Raw genomic sequence first — 17,129 nt, forward strand, 5'->3', positions numbered from 1 at the left:
GCAACTCTGTAGATCTAATTAGGACACATGATCCTTGCCTCCATTTGCAACTAGCCTCAGGTTACTGAGCAATGGGTGGCTGAAAAAAAAACCCTCAATACTGGTACTTCAGTTTGAGTTATACACATAGTGCATTACTCAAACTGAAGTACCAGTATCTGTGTTATATGTAATGTCTGACCTTCATGATCTTGGGCAAATTTAACACAACTCTAGAACTCATGCTGTCTTTCCCATTATTTAACTACACCCTGATTTTCTTACATTACAGCCAGTAAATGAATACTGAGGATAATTATAACAAGGAAGGTGAGCTGATCAGGCATAAACGGTTTTCCAGACAAGCATTCAAACCTACAGGATAATGAACTACCTTCAACACGGTTTTAATGGCACTGATATTTATAATGTATCGCAATACAACAAATGTCAAATGGTCTAAGAGGATACAAATTAAGGATGTTATTAACTCATCATGTAATATTGTAACCGTACACAGACTGAGGTTACAATGCAAGAACATCATAATGAACATTCACATGCATCTGCTGGAATAAAGTAAATAAATAATAGAACGTTGAATACTGTACACAGTAAATCCTGGCTGATGCATTAGGGTCAAGTTACCACACATTCCATTTTTGTCTACTTATAAATCAGATGGTTAACTCTAAAGAGGCTATGAATAATAATTACCGATTTAAAACCTAGAAAGTTAGAAAGTTTTTTTCTTAAAGTACAACAATGAGTACCACATCAGAAAAATGAACTAAGGTAGAAGGATAATGTGAAACTATATAAGCAACAAACAAAAGACTCAATTAAATACTTTATTTTGCTATATACTGTTAGATAATCTTACAAACAAAATTGTTCTTTGTCTAAATACAGGAAACAAAATCATTTAATCTATATAGCCTTTTGAAAGTTGAGCTAACAGAATTGTGGTTGATCTCTGGGTGGCATTCATTTTCTGAGGTCAGCTTTCTGTTCCTGGTGGAGTCTAAAAATAAGCCTTTTTATTCTTTCCCGCTTTTTTTTCACAAGTGTCTGTGAAAACCAATCCCTCAGATCCATGTCAGGATGAAAAGTCCTTGGTGGGTTCTAGAAAAAATATATTCAAAAAGAAGAAAAGAAAAAAAAAACAGGATTGAGTTATGCCATAACCTATAGCACAGTGTTATTCTTTCAAGATATATTTTGCTCACTGAGTCTACATGTCACACCTTTAATAATTTAGCTGCTCTCTACCAAATGAACAAAGATACAACCATGTGTTGCACACTCACTGTGATGAAGCTTTCCACATACTGCAAAACATAAACCCCACAGTCGGTATGATTATCCTGCTGTGGGACCTGCACACTCCATCCATTCATGGCTTGTTTCCCAAAACTCCACGATGAGCCCTTCCTCACTCGCCACTCCATCTCCAAATACCTTTGAATTTATAATACACAATTACACAGGCATGCATCATACCAATACACATGCAAAGAATTTGTATAATATTTACACTCGCAGCATTTACATAATTAGGAACACCTGCACGTTCATGCAGTTATCTCATCAGCCAGTATTATAGCAGCACCTTAATACTAAAGAAATCATGCAGATCTGATATTCACAAACTTCTGAATAAAGAAAAAATGTCATCTTTGTAATGGATTGTTGGTGTCAGAAGGGCTGGCTTGAGTATTTAAGAAACTGCTGCTCTGAAATGTTCACAGACATCTGTATCTATGGTGCAAAAAAGGTGGAATGGAGTACAGTGGAGTGGAAGATCTGCAGGCTGAAACACCTTGTTGATGAGCGTGATCAGAGGAGCTGACAGGAAGACTATAGTAACTCAAAAAAGCACTCCACAAACATGGTGAAAAGAAAAGCAACTCAGCATGCACAACACAAATATGGAGGTGGATGGGCTACAACAGTAGAAGACCACAGTTTTTTCCAATCCTGCCAGTCAAGAATAGGAATCTCATCAGCACAGCACAGTATAACTCAATGTTAGAGTATATGAGCTACTGTATCCTTGGCAGCTCAAACCAGTCTGGCCGTTTTCTACTGATCTCTCATCCCCATGCTTTTTGTTTCTTTGCACCATTCTTTTTAAACTCTAAAAGACTGTTGTGTGTGAAAATCTGATTAGATTACTAGCAAATACTTACTCTTGTAGTGTTTTCACTACTGTTGGTTTGTCACTACAGTTGAGTGAGTCCATAATGAGAATGCAGGGCCTAGGTGTAAATGATAAAAATACAAACTAAAATGAGTAGTATGACAAAAAGAAACCGTGTTTGAGAAGAGAGAATATTGCTTTGTAATGGAAAGGTACTCTATAGACAGACAAGAGATCAGAGTGTTGTACTCACTGTTTAGAAGCAGTATCACTTATTTTGCATGCATATCTGCTGGATCCGTTGTACTAAAAAAAAGGATTAAAAATATACTAATAGCACTGCAAACTCACACTTCTATAGATCCAAGATGACCAAATTACCTGAAATTCGTCACCTAGGTCATCATCTGAAACAAAGCAGAACCCCTCATCGATCTCACCTATAACAAGCACCATGTAATGATTGGGAAGAGTATAATGTTTCACCAAATATCTTATTTATTTTTGTATTGGTTTTAAATCACCTTTTGATTTATTGATTTGATTTATCATCAGTTTGAAAGCAACTGCACCAGCTCAGATGTGTTTAAAATTAAAAATAATAACACATTTGTTTTTTTCTTATTTGCGGTCACTAGAAATAAACTCAGAAGTGCTTGGGATGTGCTTTCCACCCTATTTTGATTATTTATATATCTATACGAGTTAATAAACAGATAATTGGTTAACATGTGAGATAGAAAATAATGCATTTTACTATGGCGTTATCAAGTTCCTTTGCATTAAACATGCCGAGTGTGCAGGGTTAGGGTGAACATCTCTAATAGTGATTAAATAACCAATCAGCACTGAGTTTATTGGTACCTTGAGATGCACTCCACTTTGAAACCTGCTTAGGTGTTTGGAGTCTGTAGAAAAGTGACATGGGGTTTGAAAATGGTGAGCTGCGAGAAAGCACTATAGAGTTCTCCTCGTTCTTGCTCTCATAAGGATCCATAATAAAGCAGTCTGATGCTTGGCCCAGGAAGCAGATAACAGCCAGGTACCAGTGAGCGCTGAGATCAACAGAATTAGTTAATATTTAATAATGATTGACACAAATATTAAACATGAAAAGTTACTTATGAAAAAAAATGAAAATCAGAACTTACGACTGGTTAATCGGTACAAAGATAAAGTCCTTCTTGAAAAGATCCAAATGCCTGGTCCAGGTTTTCACCCGATTATGCCTCCTCTCTTGAACGCTGTGTGTAAGTTGACCAGCATAATATTATGTGAATACATAAACATCAAGTAATTTTATAGACAATTGATTTTTAAGATACTTACGATAAACCTGTGCTGTCCAGATCGTCTATCAGGTCATTCTGAGTGAGACTTTTGTAAAAGAAGGAGCTGAATACATGATACTTGTTGGAATCCTCCTTCTGTAACTTCTCACAGACCAAATATCTGAGATACATAAAAACAGAAAACAAAAATTAATCTTCTTTAGAATATAAATAAATAAATAAATAAATAAATAAATAAATAATCACAGAATAAGTGCTTACTTTAAATAGAAATCCATTATCACATCATTTAGGTATTTGCCCTCATTGAGACAACTAAGGTCTTCTTCAGTGATGGAAAAGCCACCCTTTGCTGGGGGAGGTGGATACATGACCAGTCTGTAAACACAAAAATCTCTATAGCTGTTACCAAAAAGAAAGAGAAGTAGTAATAATACCAACTAAAATATAATACCACTCACGTTTTGGCTAATTGATTGTGTGAGGATGGACACACTATCAGGTTGTCATCGTCATCATCCTCCACATCGCTCTCTGAGACACTCAGGATTACGTCACTCTGAACTTTAGTGGGAGAGAAGGGATCGCAGTACAACCCCTACCACAAAGCACAAAGAAAAGAGAGACACTGTATATACAGTAAACCTCCTGTTATCAAAGATGTCTAAGGTTCCATTATAATACAGACTTCAGACTAAAACTTCTCACTCTGTCACTGTACTAATAACAGCTCCTGCTGACCAAAAGAGAGGAATCAATTCTTTAAATAGCAAATTTACACGTCCATGACAACTCACCTTCTGTAAATGTTTAGGTGCCATTAGTCTGTCACTGGCTTCCTTACATGTGAGCTTGACATAAAAGTTATTTAAATTCTTAAGTCTTCCAATTTTGGTAAAGATTTCTTCTAGTGTGGCCTCCTCCAGCACTGTTGGAACACTCTCAAAGATAATTCCGAGGTACTTTTCTTGTTGATCTGTCAGAGGGAAACAAGAATTTTCTGAAACGGTCATAAATACATTGATTTTGACCAAGTGGCTATTTTGGTTGTAAAGAAGGTAATGCTCCAGGGTTTTTAAGCTAAATCACCTGCTACTGCATCTTAGAAAGTGAGAAAAAAATGGAAAATCGGTGTACTCAAAACTCAATTAACTGAGCTCTAAAGTGCATTTTTCTTTTCTGTCTCAAAAAGTGTCATTTCAGAATAGTATAGGAGAAGAAATGCAGTAGCAACTGAAATGTGAAAAAACCTTTGGCTACTAACTCTCACTCAGACAGCCATCCCACATCCTTGCATCTGTAGACATGGCAAACTGCTCTCTCAGTTGGCATCGTGCTGCATCGCTCATTTGCAGAAACAAAGTCGGCAGTTTATGTCCCCTGCACCATTCGCAGCTGGTGAGCTCTAACGCCTCAATTCGCACTTGAAACACACACACAAGTGGCTACAAAAATGACCTTGGTGACATTTAAACAGGAGGCTACACAAGTAACAGATTTACTTGATGTATAATATTAAATAACTTGATTTTACATTAATGATCCAATACCAATTGATAAAATCTATAATTTTCCTTAACTGCCTAAATAGATTAACCAATACCATTACACAAACCATAATGTAGTTCGTACCTCCATTTGTAATCTCAATATAATCCACTGAAAACTGGGGGGAAAACCAGACTAGTTAGTGGTTAAATTCTGAATGAACTTGAAGTAATTCATACACTACATTTTATTACACAGAAAGACACACACATTAATACATAGCTTCACATAGATTCCTGCTGCCAGGATGTTTTCAAGAGGTGAGAGGAAGCCAGAGGAACTCAAAAGAAACCCATACAGACACTGATTGTGTACAGAAACTCCAGGGTGGTGCTCTGAGAATTCAGTAAAGCCTTAAAATCTGAACAGGCCAAAGACTCACTGTGACAAACCCTCTGAAAATCATGTTTAGTTTTCCAAGTTTAAGACTTCTGACACTGAGCACAAGCTTGCTACACCCTGACATGTGTGATGCAAGTGACCATGAGGTAGAGGCTGGCGCCCTTGCCATACATTTGTTTGCCAATAGGTATCCATACTGCAAAGAAACACAGACACTTTCACCACAATACAGATAACACAAGAATGCAAATAAAATTATATGCAAACAATAATGACTCTTGCTTGAATTTAGCAACAAACAATGCATTCTAAAGACATTTTGCATTTTTTTGTAGTACCTGATCCCTCATACGATGCTTTCGTGGAACTCTAAGCAGAGGCTGCGCATCCGGATACAATGTCAGTTCTTCCGAGTTGGAGCTTTTAGGTTTAACAGCTGCGTCTATTTCATAAAAGGTTACTGTTATTTAGATATTTGACATATCCGTAGTCTTCACTATCATCCTCAACTACATTACAAACTCTTGATAAGACACTTTCCAAACGGTACCCTACAGAGCAGAACCTGCAAATCATTCATCAGAAAAATATACAAAACAATACATATACAAAACAATGCTTGCAAGATCAACAGTGTGCGCACATATTTGGAACAAAATAGACAAACTTACCAACTTTACACAAGCTTAGTAACTCGTTTGTCTCTGGATTATCTCTCTCATTGCTGCCCATCCTGCAAGCCGTAAGCCAGACAGAAACAGTAGGTTCCTGTTTCATTTGAAACAAATTGTTACACATTCCTAAATACATTATACAACCAACCTTCTTGCTTTTTTACTCATAGAAGACACAAGAGCATGCAGGAAGTGGCGCTTTTTAAGGACAACGCCTTGTGATGGAGATGTACACTGGTTAAAGGATGATGGAAATCTGTTACTCTCCAGGTTTTGTGGCATGCTTGATGAGGACTTACTGAGGGACAAAACAAAAACATGATTTAAGGAAAAACAAACAAACACACACACACACACACACACACACACACACACACACACACACACACACACACACACACACACACACACACACTTTCATACACACTTTTCATTTCTGAGCCAGTGTATTTCAACTAGCATTAATTTTGAAAAAATAACTTGTTACCTTCTTAACACAAACCGTTTTTGGTCATTGGCTAAACCATTAATTTGGTAATATTTACAAAACCTTACAACGCTACTTTAATACTCAACCGGACGAAAACGACAGTTTGCGAGGATTACTATTCGTCTGTGGTTGTTGAGCATGCGCAAAACGCATTTAGTGCCTTAGGTTGTTCCGCATGCGCAATAGGCACGTTCATTAAGTACTAACGGGTGATACATACCCGATACATACCGATACATACCGATACATGATATCGATACATACGTTATGTACTGGTAATCAATGATACAGTTTCAAACAGAACAGAAAACTAAATAAATTGTTAATTGTTATAGTAAGTAGTACGGTACAATAGCCAGTTAACTGCGTCTTTAACTGGTCATTTGAGTTACATGGCTTTAACCCAAATATAAATAATGAAACCTAAGTGTTGATGGAAGTTTCATGGATAAAAACATCTATACTGCGTCAAATTTAAGCAGTTAATCACTCGACATTTAAATAATTCGTGTAATTTCTAAACAAATCTGAATTGGTCTAAATCGATTTTGCAAAATCGCCTTTACTCCGTGAATGATTGCAGACACCACTGTTCGCCTGTAGAGGGCAATCGTGGGCCATGTATATGTTACAGGCCGGAAAAGTATTTTCAGATGTTATTGAACAGACCAGAATACAGTCGCTGCTTTCCAGTTTGTTTTTAGTATAAATGTGGGCAGTATGCCATGTTTTAACCTTATACATTTACATTTCTGGTATTTGGCAGACACCTTTATCCAGAGTGACTTTATTTCAATTAATACAATTGAGGGTTAAAGCCTTGTTCAGGGGCCCAGCAGTGGCAGCTTGGCGAACTCATGACCTTCTGACACGTGTCACGTGTTTACTACAGGCAATGTATAACGTATTACGTAATATATACACACTATATATAATGTACAATTCATGGCATCAACTGCACATTCTAAGCTAGTTGCATCGAAGTATTTTGAAAGTGGCTAATATCTTATAGACGCCAAATGTCTTAATCAGGTTACCTATATTTTTATGTATAGCAGATTGCATTATATCCATACATGCAAGTAATGCCTTTACATTATGGCATTATCCATAGCAACTTACATCTAATTTTTATACAACTGAGCAATTGAGGGTTGAGGGCCTTGCTAATGGGCCCAGGAGTGGCAGCTTTGTGGACCTGAGAAGCTTCTCTGGTCTTTATGAAACTGTGTAACAACAATGGAGACACGCATTTTTACAACTGTTTATTTACTCAATAAAATGCAAAACTATTTATGCAAACACTATCATGTCCACTTTTAAATGTAGACAAAAAGTGTGAGTGAAACAGTCCTGATGCAGATGGGTGAGGATTCAAACTGTAAAGGCAGCACAATGCTTCTAGCAAATGGCATTCAGTTCCTTCACATCTAGGCCTTAACTCCGAAAATAAAGTAGTCACAAAAACACTAGCTCATGCTATTCAATAGCAGAATAAATTATAAATGAAATAAAATACAGAAATGCAGTATAATTAGCAGCAAAACTTCAATTAAATGCCATTTGATCAGTAGTGTCACTGTTCTGATTTGATTAGTATCAAATACCACTTTCCATTTCAACAGTTGTTTCATTAGTTGATACTGTGTGAGCAATATCCAATCAATTAAACTGAATCAAAGCTCTGTTAAAAAAAATACAAATATATCACTCATTCACTATACATATATAACATTCACATGCTCCCATTAGATACAGTAACTAACTAAATTGTAAAAGGACAATCTGTTACATTCTTTGTGTTTGGTTTCTTAATTATTTTTCATCATAAAATGTCCCTTTTTTTGTCTTCCTACATTTCCTTTATTGTATCTTTGTAATTGCTTTATCCAAAGAAGACCCCAAATAGCAAATCCAAAGGTGGCAGGTTGATAAAAATTTTCACAGTATTTTTCATTGTTCTTGTGCTAGCTTGTCAGAAACAAAGATTTTTAAGAATGACCCTAGTGAACAGAGCAAGTACAGAGCGATGACGCAAAATGCAGGAGATCTAAGGCAACTGCATTCCAGGCAGCATACTTTTTTGCATCTTTCTTCAAAAATACTTTCTGATCACATAACATTTACTGTGTTAAGTTCATTGTGCTACCCTCAACGTCTGATGCCTTGTTCGTGTTCATTCTCCATGTCGTAATGTAAAACATGCTGAGATGACTAGGATATATCACTGCTGTTGCTATTGTCTTGGGGTGAAGCGGGTAGTACTGGGCCTCTGAGGTGTAGTGCATGAACTGTAGTAGGAGTAGACAAACAGATACTTAGTACATACAGGGCATCTATAGATACAGAGGTAATGGAGGAAATACCAACAGCGTGCAATGGAGGAATAATTCCAAAATTAAAGTCAGGGGGACGGGTTTAGCAGGGCAGGAGAATAGGGGCGTGGAAAGGGAGGAAGGGAGGGAGAGACAGGACAGGAAGGGAAGGGAGAACTCAGTATTCATCCTGGTCCAAGTGGGCCTGCTCATCTATGTCCTCATCTTCTGGTGCTGCAAAGCCTTCCTGCATTCCGAGAAACATGACATTTATTTATTGAGTTTGATTACATCTCTCTCATTTTCTAACCTTGTCACACTAGCAAGCAACAAGTTGCTTGTTTTGCTTGTAGTTTGTCTCATGTAGTGAATGCTATCTATGGTTGTCACTTGTGGGGGTGAACTTTTACAGCATTTATGCTGTTATGAAAAGTAGTAATAGTGCAAGCTAATTGTACCATCCACATACTGTACACTCAACAGAGACAATAGCATCTCTGTTACTTAGTTCCATGCTTTTGTTTTGTAATGTCTCTATAAACATGTAATGAGAGTCATATATGACTGGATAAGATAAAACCACATTTGACCATCAGTCTGGAGATGGGTTATAAAGGTTAAAATTACAAGTTGTGAGCGGAAACCAGAGAAATGTCAGACTACACATTTAGCATTTACATTTAGCAGATAACTGAGAAATTAAGGGCCTTGCTCTGGACTTGCTTGTCTAGTAGTGGCACCTTGGTGGACCTGGGTTTTGAACCCATGACCATTTGCTCAGTAGTCCGACACCTTAACCACTGAGCACACACAACACAGGGTTGGTCAGAGAAAACATTCAAGCCAATTGCTTGGGTTGCTGCTTTACTGATCCATACACAATTCGCATGAAATCAGATTTCACACTGTTGCTGTTATGACAATCACAGCTCTGTCATGTTATGCGCATATGTTGAAAATTAGCGTTTGTCTGTTTTGCCTTGCTAGTGTGACCAAATCATTATCCACTCGTTTATCCTTTGTCATTTTTGGTTGGAACAGATAGTCTTACCTCTGTGGCATAAAGGATGTCAATTATCCTACTGAGGACGGGGTTGTTCTCGCTCTCATGTTCCTGGCAGATCAGCTCAATGTCTCGAAGTTTGCTGAAGTAGAAATCTCTTTCCTTCTCCAGACCATCTACAGTTAACTTCAGTTCCATTAACTTTGCAAAGAAAATGAAAAAAAAAAAACAGAAAAGGACGACTTTTCTTACTACTGAGAGAGGGCATGCATAGGTAGATCTATTCTGAGGAATATAGGTCATTATAAACCGGATAAAAACAGTTCAGTTCTGAAGTTATAATTGGAATACGGTACATGCTCTATTGGATGATTTGTAATCACTATTACTATAGTAAGAGTTCACTCATCAGTACAAGCATTAGGATGAGTATCAGTACGAAAGATATATTTGAAATTGTGTGGAAAAACAAACAAACAAGCAAAAAAAAACAAAAAAAACAATTATACATCACCCAACTCATGTGAAACACTGGAAGGCAGATTAAGATGTCCTTACCCTCCCAGTGACTCTACCTGTTGATTAAGCTCCATGATGTCAGCATCACCACCTCCATTCCGAGCGAGACTGGGGTTCTTCCTGATAGTAGTGTTCATCGCCCTCTGTGGCGTGGGCATGTTTTTGGGTACTGTCGGTGACGTTCTCTGTGGCCCTAAAATTAAAACAACTTCAGTGTTGAGTGATAGTCTTATCACCACAGCTATACAAAGAGAAACATGTTTCATGCAGTAAGCTGATGTAATTTAAATATGCAGAAATAGCAACGATCAATGAGGTGCTAAGGCTCCAAGTTCAGCCTTCTAGTCTACAGCCGTTGCATGGATAGTTAGTTAATTTTGTAACATTGGTTAAACATGAATGCATATTTAACAAAAGTCACGTCATAATAAATAGATCTTAATAGAATTGTGGACACATTTGAAGTCCAGCCCAATGACATCACAGCAAATGTCAATTGTTAACCATTTATAATTAAGTTTTAGATTTCTTGTCTTGTTACTGACATCAAAATGGAATTATATATATATATATATATATATATATATATATATATATATATATATATATATATATATATATAATTCAAATATTTTCTTCCTGACATTAAGATTGTATTTTTTGGATTGGGTAACAAAAACAAGTCAAAAACAAGAAAATCCTTGCCTTGCATGAGAATCATTGAGTTCATTATGTAATATAAACCATTAGCCCAAGTCATCACTGTGCACCTTTGGTTGTTAGTTACATGTTTGCACTGAGTTTCCTCAATGGCACTAAGCTGAATATTTCACGACAAAATGCAATTTCACACTTGTTCACATTTATGGAAGCTTCAGCATGGAGCGATCATTCCCAAGGCAGTGCACAAACCGGCCACTTGCAGGGTAGAAGCTCAGCGATGGATGCAGCAGAGGTGCAGTAGAATCATGGTTACCTGGACCAGTTCTCTTGGGTTTGTGGAAAAAGTGTTCACCTGGATTTGGGGGAGGAGCCATGTCTTGACCCTGTCTAGCTTGAAGAGGATCATACTCTTTTCCATCATAGTTGGCATCAAAAAATTTCTTGAACCACTGGACGAATTCAAAGTTGTCCTGGAACTTTCCCTTTACAAGCTTTTCCACTGGGATTATCTGATCGGTAATAAACAGGAAAAATAAACACAAATATCACAATACTCTCATAATATTGAGTTAAACATGAAGACAAAAACTGATAACAAAATATAAAATTTTCCAATAAATAACTAAACAGAGCACAATGTACAGACACTTCTGTCTTGGCGTATAACATAAATTTTAATACATTATAAGACATATAGTGCTGAATTTATATTGTTATTTATATTATAGTGCAAAATGTTTAAAACATCAAAAACTGACTAACTTTGTCCACAGTCATCCTCTTGAAAGCCGCCTGAAGAACTTTGAAATTGTGTATATACTCATGTTCCAGCTTTGCTTGGAATTTCACCTTCTTTAGAAAAATACACCCTGGGAATAACATGTCCATGAACTGACAATATGCTGCACCTAGAGATAAAACAAATACACAAAAAACATATTTACCCTATTCCTTATGATTCTAAGTTATTATGATTAAATAATTACTGTCATGTTGATCTGGTGAACAATCAGAATCAGTCAGATCCAAATGAGATTGTGAAACTCGGGGGAAACAATGGCCAGAACAGTGAATGTCGCTAAGGTGAAATTGACACTCACCTGAACATAACTGTTCTATTTTGGTGTAGCTGAGCTGGAGAGAATCATTCACCCATGCCAGCATGTCATGTCGGCTCAGGTTCTCATTGGTGACAGACGTGGAGTATACATTCACCGCCATTCCTTACATGGAGGAAATGAGGTAACAACAGTTATTATTACATCTAGCTGGACTTTAAATCATTGAAATTTGACCAGACATTGACATGGCTATTCCAAACACAGAAAATCAATAGATCTTTAGCACAGGCAGGAGAACCTGCACTTGAAATATTTAAAAAAAAAAAAGAAAGAAAGAAAGAAAAAGAAAAGAATTCTAAGTGTGTCCAAATCACATACTTATAGACTATTCTATGTCAATGTGTAGTTATCGTGAGTAGTGTTTTCAGAATACCAACAAGAAGACGTGCACTACCCTTTGAAACTACCCTCTACTCCTATCATTTTGGACACAGCTTCTCTATTTAATGTAATTAAAACTGATCAATCATGTCCAATTTAATTCAGCCCTGGGGGATTTGGTAGCCTAGTGGTTAAGATGTCGGACTACTGATTGGAAGGTTGTGAGTTCAAATCCCAGATCCACCAAGGTACCACTGCTGGGGCCCCTGAGCAGGGCCCATAACCTGCAATTGTATAAAATGAGATAAATTGTAAGTTGCTTTGCATGTTTATTTTTTTTTTCTTTTAATTTAAAGTGGTGGAAATCCAACCTGTTCTCAATCCCAGCATGTCAAAAAAAGGAAGCCTAAAACCCATTAGCCTTAACACACATACTGTACATAGATGGGTGCCTTTGGCTTTGTAATTTTGTGGATAGTAATGAAATCTAATTTGCTTTAGCTCCCTGATACAAATAGCGAACACATTTATTGGCTCTGCATAAAATGTATAAATGAAGTATATAACAAAGAATAACACTTTTGTGGTTTTCTATTTGTGTTGGAAATCACATCCCATTATTATAAAATGTATTATAGTTACAAGCCTGTTTGATAGTTCACTTGAACTGAATGGCTTTAATCAAACCATCATTAAACAGCCAGGAAAATGTCACCTTGGGCTTAAATGTATTTGTTAGGTGGAAAGTTTAGAACACTAATAAACAGACAAAATATTACTGTACATATTTCCACAGATCATGAACTCTATGTGGACTGTTAAAGGTGAACTGTTTGGTGACAGAAAGCTTGAGAAGTCCATCTCTGTCCAGTCCAGTCATCAGACTCTGTGCTGCACTGAGGTGAATTTCCTAATAAAAGCATCACGACCTTTATAACACGCGCGCACTACGATTATGCACGAGCACCACTATTCTCTCGTTGACTGTGGTTTATTTTGAAAATAAATAACTACATCAGGTAAAAGTATGTAATTAATATTAAATTGAGTATAAAGACGCCGTCCCGAGTTTTAACGTTACCTGTACAATAATTATACATGGCTCCTGATTTTGCAGCGCTTTATTAAAAGCCCGCGTGCATATTTATTCTAAATAAAAAGAACATACTGTGCCAGATTATATACCTATTTCGTTGTAGATTTATCGTACCTGTGGTAGATTACTAAAACAACAACTTGCTGAGTCAGTAAACGTCCACATTGACAGAGCAGACAGCAGTGTGAAACATTACACTTTGCATCTCCTTCACAGAGCCCACAGGCCCTCAGAACACCAGCCCACACCGTCATTGTCGTCTGGAAGGTTTCACAGTGCTGTGATTTAAATGCTAACTTTCACTTTTACGACGTTGATTGTATTAAATGTCATGCTGGCTCACTAACAAAAAAAAACATCTTAATCGTGACAGGCCGCGCTCGCGCACTGCACACTGTCCCTGTAACGGTCGTTTTCTCTGACTGGACACTCAGAGACACAACAGAGCCAAAAAGGCCCAAACACGAACAAAGCCCAAGCGCTTTCTGTTCAAAAACCTAACAAAAAAGATCAAATACGTGTTTTTTTAATCACTTACTGTATTATCTTTCGCCTAGGTTCCCGATGTAACGCCTCCTGTCAAAATCCAAGACTAGCTCTACTGGGATAGCGGTTACAGCGCGGTGCAGTGGTTTGTAACGGCCGCCCCCGCCGCTACTGCGCATGCGCTGAATAGTAGCTCGCCCCGCCCCTGCCGTTTATATGCCCAAATGTGTGTTTTAATATTTTCACAAATACAATCAAAATGCATTCATTGTTCAATTCAATTCAATTTATTCCTATAGCGTTTTTAAAAATTTCCCATTGTCTCAAAGCAGGTTTGTATGGAAACAGAAGAGAGAGAAAAAGAATATATAATAATAATAATAATAATAATAATAATAATAATAATAATAATAAGATATATATAAAATTAAGAAATAAAATAAGTCAATATATTAAAGTTTAAAATTCATTAAAATACTATATATCTATTCCTATATTATGATAGATACCATGTAATAAGGATAATAATGCTCTGTTGTTAGTGTTATTATTGCATACACTGTAATTTTGTGGAGTGAGTAAAAAAAACAGTAGTTCTGTTGTATTCTTGAGTCTGATTGGTCTGAAGTTGATTCATTTTCTATAACAACAGCTCACAAGTTTGTATTAAAGCACTAGGTATAGTAACAGCTTTAACAGGACAGGTAAAGCTGTAACAAAGTTTTTAGTAGGGAGCATTTTCAGGTTTCTGCATAAAATCCACGATAGGCTCTGTTTTTGTTTTATTACTTTTAAAAGAAAGAGAAATAAAAAAAATGGTTAGGGAATGTTTATAGCTGTGTCAGAAATCCACCAACATGATCTCATTGTGCAGATAAATAAAAACTCAGCATTGACAAAGCGTTGTGAAGGAATCAAACACTTCACTACAAGATTGTTATTGGGGAAAAAATCAGCTTTGTGCAAACCATTGTTGATTATTTTTCTACAGTACAACCTGTTCAGTTTTTTATAGTTATGGAATTTTCTTTGGCATTATTTGTATACCTTAAATTACTCCTGCAGCTAGATAGCAGACAAAATAAATTCATCAAATCATCAGTGTGTTTGAGAGATTTTCTGAGACAGTCATGGAATCTGTGTCAAGTTTATCCTGAATACCAAATACAAAAATTGTCTGTGTTAAATTTGGAAAAATTGAAAATATAACAACTAAGATGCAAGAACTACTGTAATCTTTACTACTTTACTATGTCCTTGTCTAGTAAAGAGACAATTGAGACTCTTTTGTGCAACAAAATTTGAAAGCCACTAAGAACAATCTACAGTAATTATACTGTAACCATGTGCAGTACTTTTGTACGTTATTACTCTAATTGCTATTGTGTATTTTGCACACATCTTGTCACAAGGGCACCAGTAGAGAACCTGGTCCTTCTGCTTCAAAGGAAAAGATCATTTTATGGTCCCCTGCTGTGTCGCTTACACGTATTATGTTTATCTTCATACTGTAGATCGTTCTACGTCCTCAGCAGACCTACCCAATTTTTTGTAATCAGTCCCTCCAGGAGTTTTTTTTTTTTTGCTGTGATTACTGTGGACAAAAATGTTTTGTTTTTTTGTTTTGTTTTTTGTCGGATCTATTTTGTAACTTTTTCCAGCAAACTGTTGAACTGCGAATTACAGTAGTAAGCACAGGATTCTTAATTTAAACTACTGAAAAAACATGTAATTATTTTCTACGATAGCATTATATACATGAATGGAAGAGGGTTTTGGCTGTAGGCAAATTGTGATGAGGTCACATGATGCATCATGCCCCAAAATCTCAGCAAAATTTGCTGTAATTATGGAAAATTGCAAAACTTTCTATATATTGAAGTTCTACAATACTGAAGGAACCGTGTAATGCACTGAGTATTTATTGGCCATTTTTTTGGTGCTGTTCACTGTTCACTTCTACCAATAAGGTTTATTCACATAAATGATCAATGTTTCTGAGCATTTTATTTTCATTCCGATATTTTAAGTCATTCGGTTAATATAATTTAATTATGCAAGCATTGATTAGCAGACTATGTAGCACTCTATGATCATAATGAACTTGTCGTTAAGTTGCAGCACGCATCACATTTTGTCAGTCTGTGAACATTTTTATAACACATCACAAAATTGCAATGCATTATGGGAAATCTGTAATATTTGGACACATTGCAAAGTATTGTAGCACCGTGCAACTGTACAATGTTTTATCAATTGAACAGTGGGAGCATGTGTGTGTTTTTGTGTGTTATTATATTATATTATATTATATTATATTATTATATCACATACTGTAATAATGCATGCATGTATAGGTTGATCCTGCTTTAAGGCTGCAATTCATTTAAGGATCAAAACTAACATACAAGTTTGGACAGGGTTTATTTGAAGAGGAACATAACACATACACTTCTAGTGCATACATACATGGCATATAAAAAAATAACAATTGAGAAACATCGAGAGAGTTCCAAAAGGAAACCAAAACATCCACACACATGAATATTCAGCACCAATAAAGAAATCATCCAAGTGCATCTGGTGTGTCTGGATTGTTTCTTTAATTTAAAGATTTCTGTTACTGTATTACATATCGGGAGACAGTGGGGTCCGATATGTCCGAACTACAGATGGGAGTAGTAGCAGAACCAGTAAAAGACATGCTAGCAAAAATCTCCTTTAATTTAGCATTTCAGTATGTCTGTGAGCCATTTTCAGTTTATTTATTCACGACCATAATGCATGTGATCAATAAAGTGTTGAGTTTTGAATCATTTACAGATCTTAAAGGGTTTTCTTTTATATTGTACAACACATAAACCATGATTTCTTAAGAAGTATTTTTTTGGTGATCTCTAAAAGCCTACAGTATGTCTCCTCCCAAGTCTCAAAAATGATTAAAAATGTGTTTAACATAATTTTAAAAACAACAAAGCAATTTGTTTCATTGTATTACTGGTGGTACTGTGTCAAACACAAATAGGAAATCCCAGGCAATTACATAAGGATGCTGCAGTCAAATTTAAATAAGAAAATCAATCCTGATATGTGACACTGTAAACATGGCATTTATATTGGTTCACATTAATGGGCGG

The 17,129-nt window shown here is 36.3% G+C and overlaps 2 protein-coding genes across 7 annotated transcripts; both read right to left on the reverse strand.

Annotated features, from left to right (window-relative positions):
* Positions 1 to 816: 816 nt before the first annotated feature.
* senp6b (SUMO specific peptidase 6b) lies at positions 817 to 7,212 on the reverse strand. Of its 3 annotated transcripts, none has more exons than XM_047821761.1 (18): positions 6,555 to 7,212; positions 6,127 to 6,276; positions 5,976 to 6,037; positions 5,643 to 5,746; positions 5,345 to 5,500; positions 5,047 to 5,080; positions 4,679 to 4,837; positions 4,212 to 4,390; positions 3,876 to 4,012; positions 3,676 to 3,792; positions 3,452 to 3,574; positions 3,274 to 3,366; positions 2,987 to 3,177; positions 2,504 to 2,562; positions 2,376 to 2,428; positions 2,172 to 2,240; positions 1,290 to 1,440; positions 817 to 1,104 (listed from the first exon to the last, which is right to left on the reverse strand). In XM_047821761.1, the coding sequence occupies exons 2-18, from the start codon at positions 6,258 to 6,260 to the stop codon at positions 967 to 969; spliced, it is 1,959 nt and encodes a 652-aa protein (XP_047677717.1). In that variant the 5' UTR covers positions 6,261 to 6,276; positions 6,555 to 7,212; the 3' UTR covers positions 817 to 966. The 3 variants fall into 3 exon arrangements, with proteins under 3 accessions (XP_047677717.1, XP_027028551.2, XP_027028549.2); XM_027172750.2 differs by having other exon boundaries at positions 2,504 to 2,529; positions 6,466 to 7,212; XM_027172748.2 differs by having other exon boundaries at positions 6,466 to 7,209.
* Positions 7,213 to 7,720: 508 nt separating this feature from the next.
* mapre3a (microtubule-associated protein, RP/EB family, member 3a) lies at positions 7,721 to 14,192 on the reverse strand. 4 transcript variants are annotated; one of them, XM_047821762.1, is made up of 7 exons: positions 14,045 to 14,192; positions 12,069 to 12,191; positions 11,731 to 11,876; positions 11,282 to 11,477; positions 10,362 to 10,498; positions 9,835 to 9,987; positions 7,721 to 8,759 (listed from the first exon to the last, which is right to left on the reverse strand). In XM_047821762.1, exons 2-7 carry the CDS (start codon positions 12,187 to 12,189, stop codon positions 8,592 to 8,594), a joined length of 921 nt encoding a protein of 306 aa, XP_047677718.1. In that variant the 5' UTR covers positions 12,190 to 12,191; positions 14,045 to 14,192; the 3' UTR covers positions 7,721 to 8,591. The 4 variants fall into 4 exon arrangements, with proteins under 4 accessions (XP_047677718.1, XP_027028552.1, XP_027028553.1 ...); XM_027172751.2 differs by having other exon boundaries at positions 11,321 to 11,477; positions 14,045 to 14,191; XM_027172752.2 differs by having other exon boundaries at positions 7,721 to 9,030; positions 11,321 to 11,477; positions 14,045 to 14,191.
* Between the last annotated feature and the right edge of the window lie 2,937 nt (positions 14,193 to 17,129).

Source organism: Tachysurus fulvidraco, chromosome 12 (assembly GCF_022655615.1).
Source record: "Tachysurus fulvidraco isolate hzauxx_2018 chromosome 12, HZAU_PFXX_2.0, whole genome shotgun sequence".
NCBI classification, from domain to species: domain Eukaryota; kingdom Metazoa; phylum Chordata; class Actinopteri; order Siluriformes; family Bagridae; genus Tachysurus; species Tachysurus fulvidraco.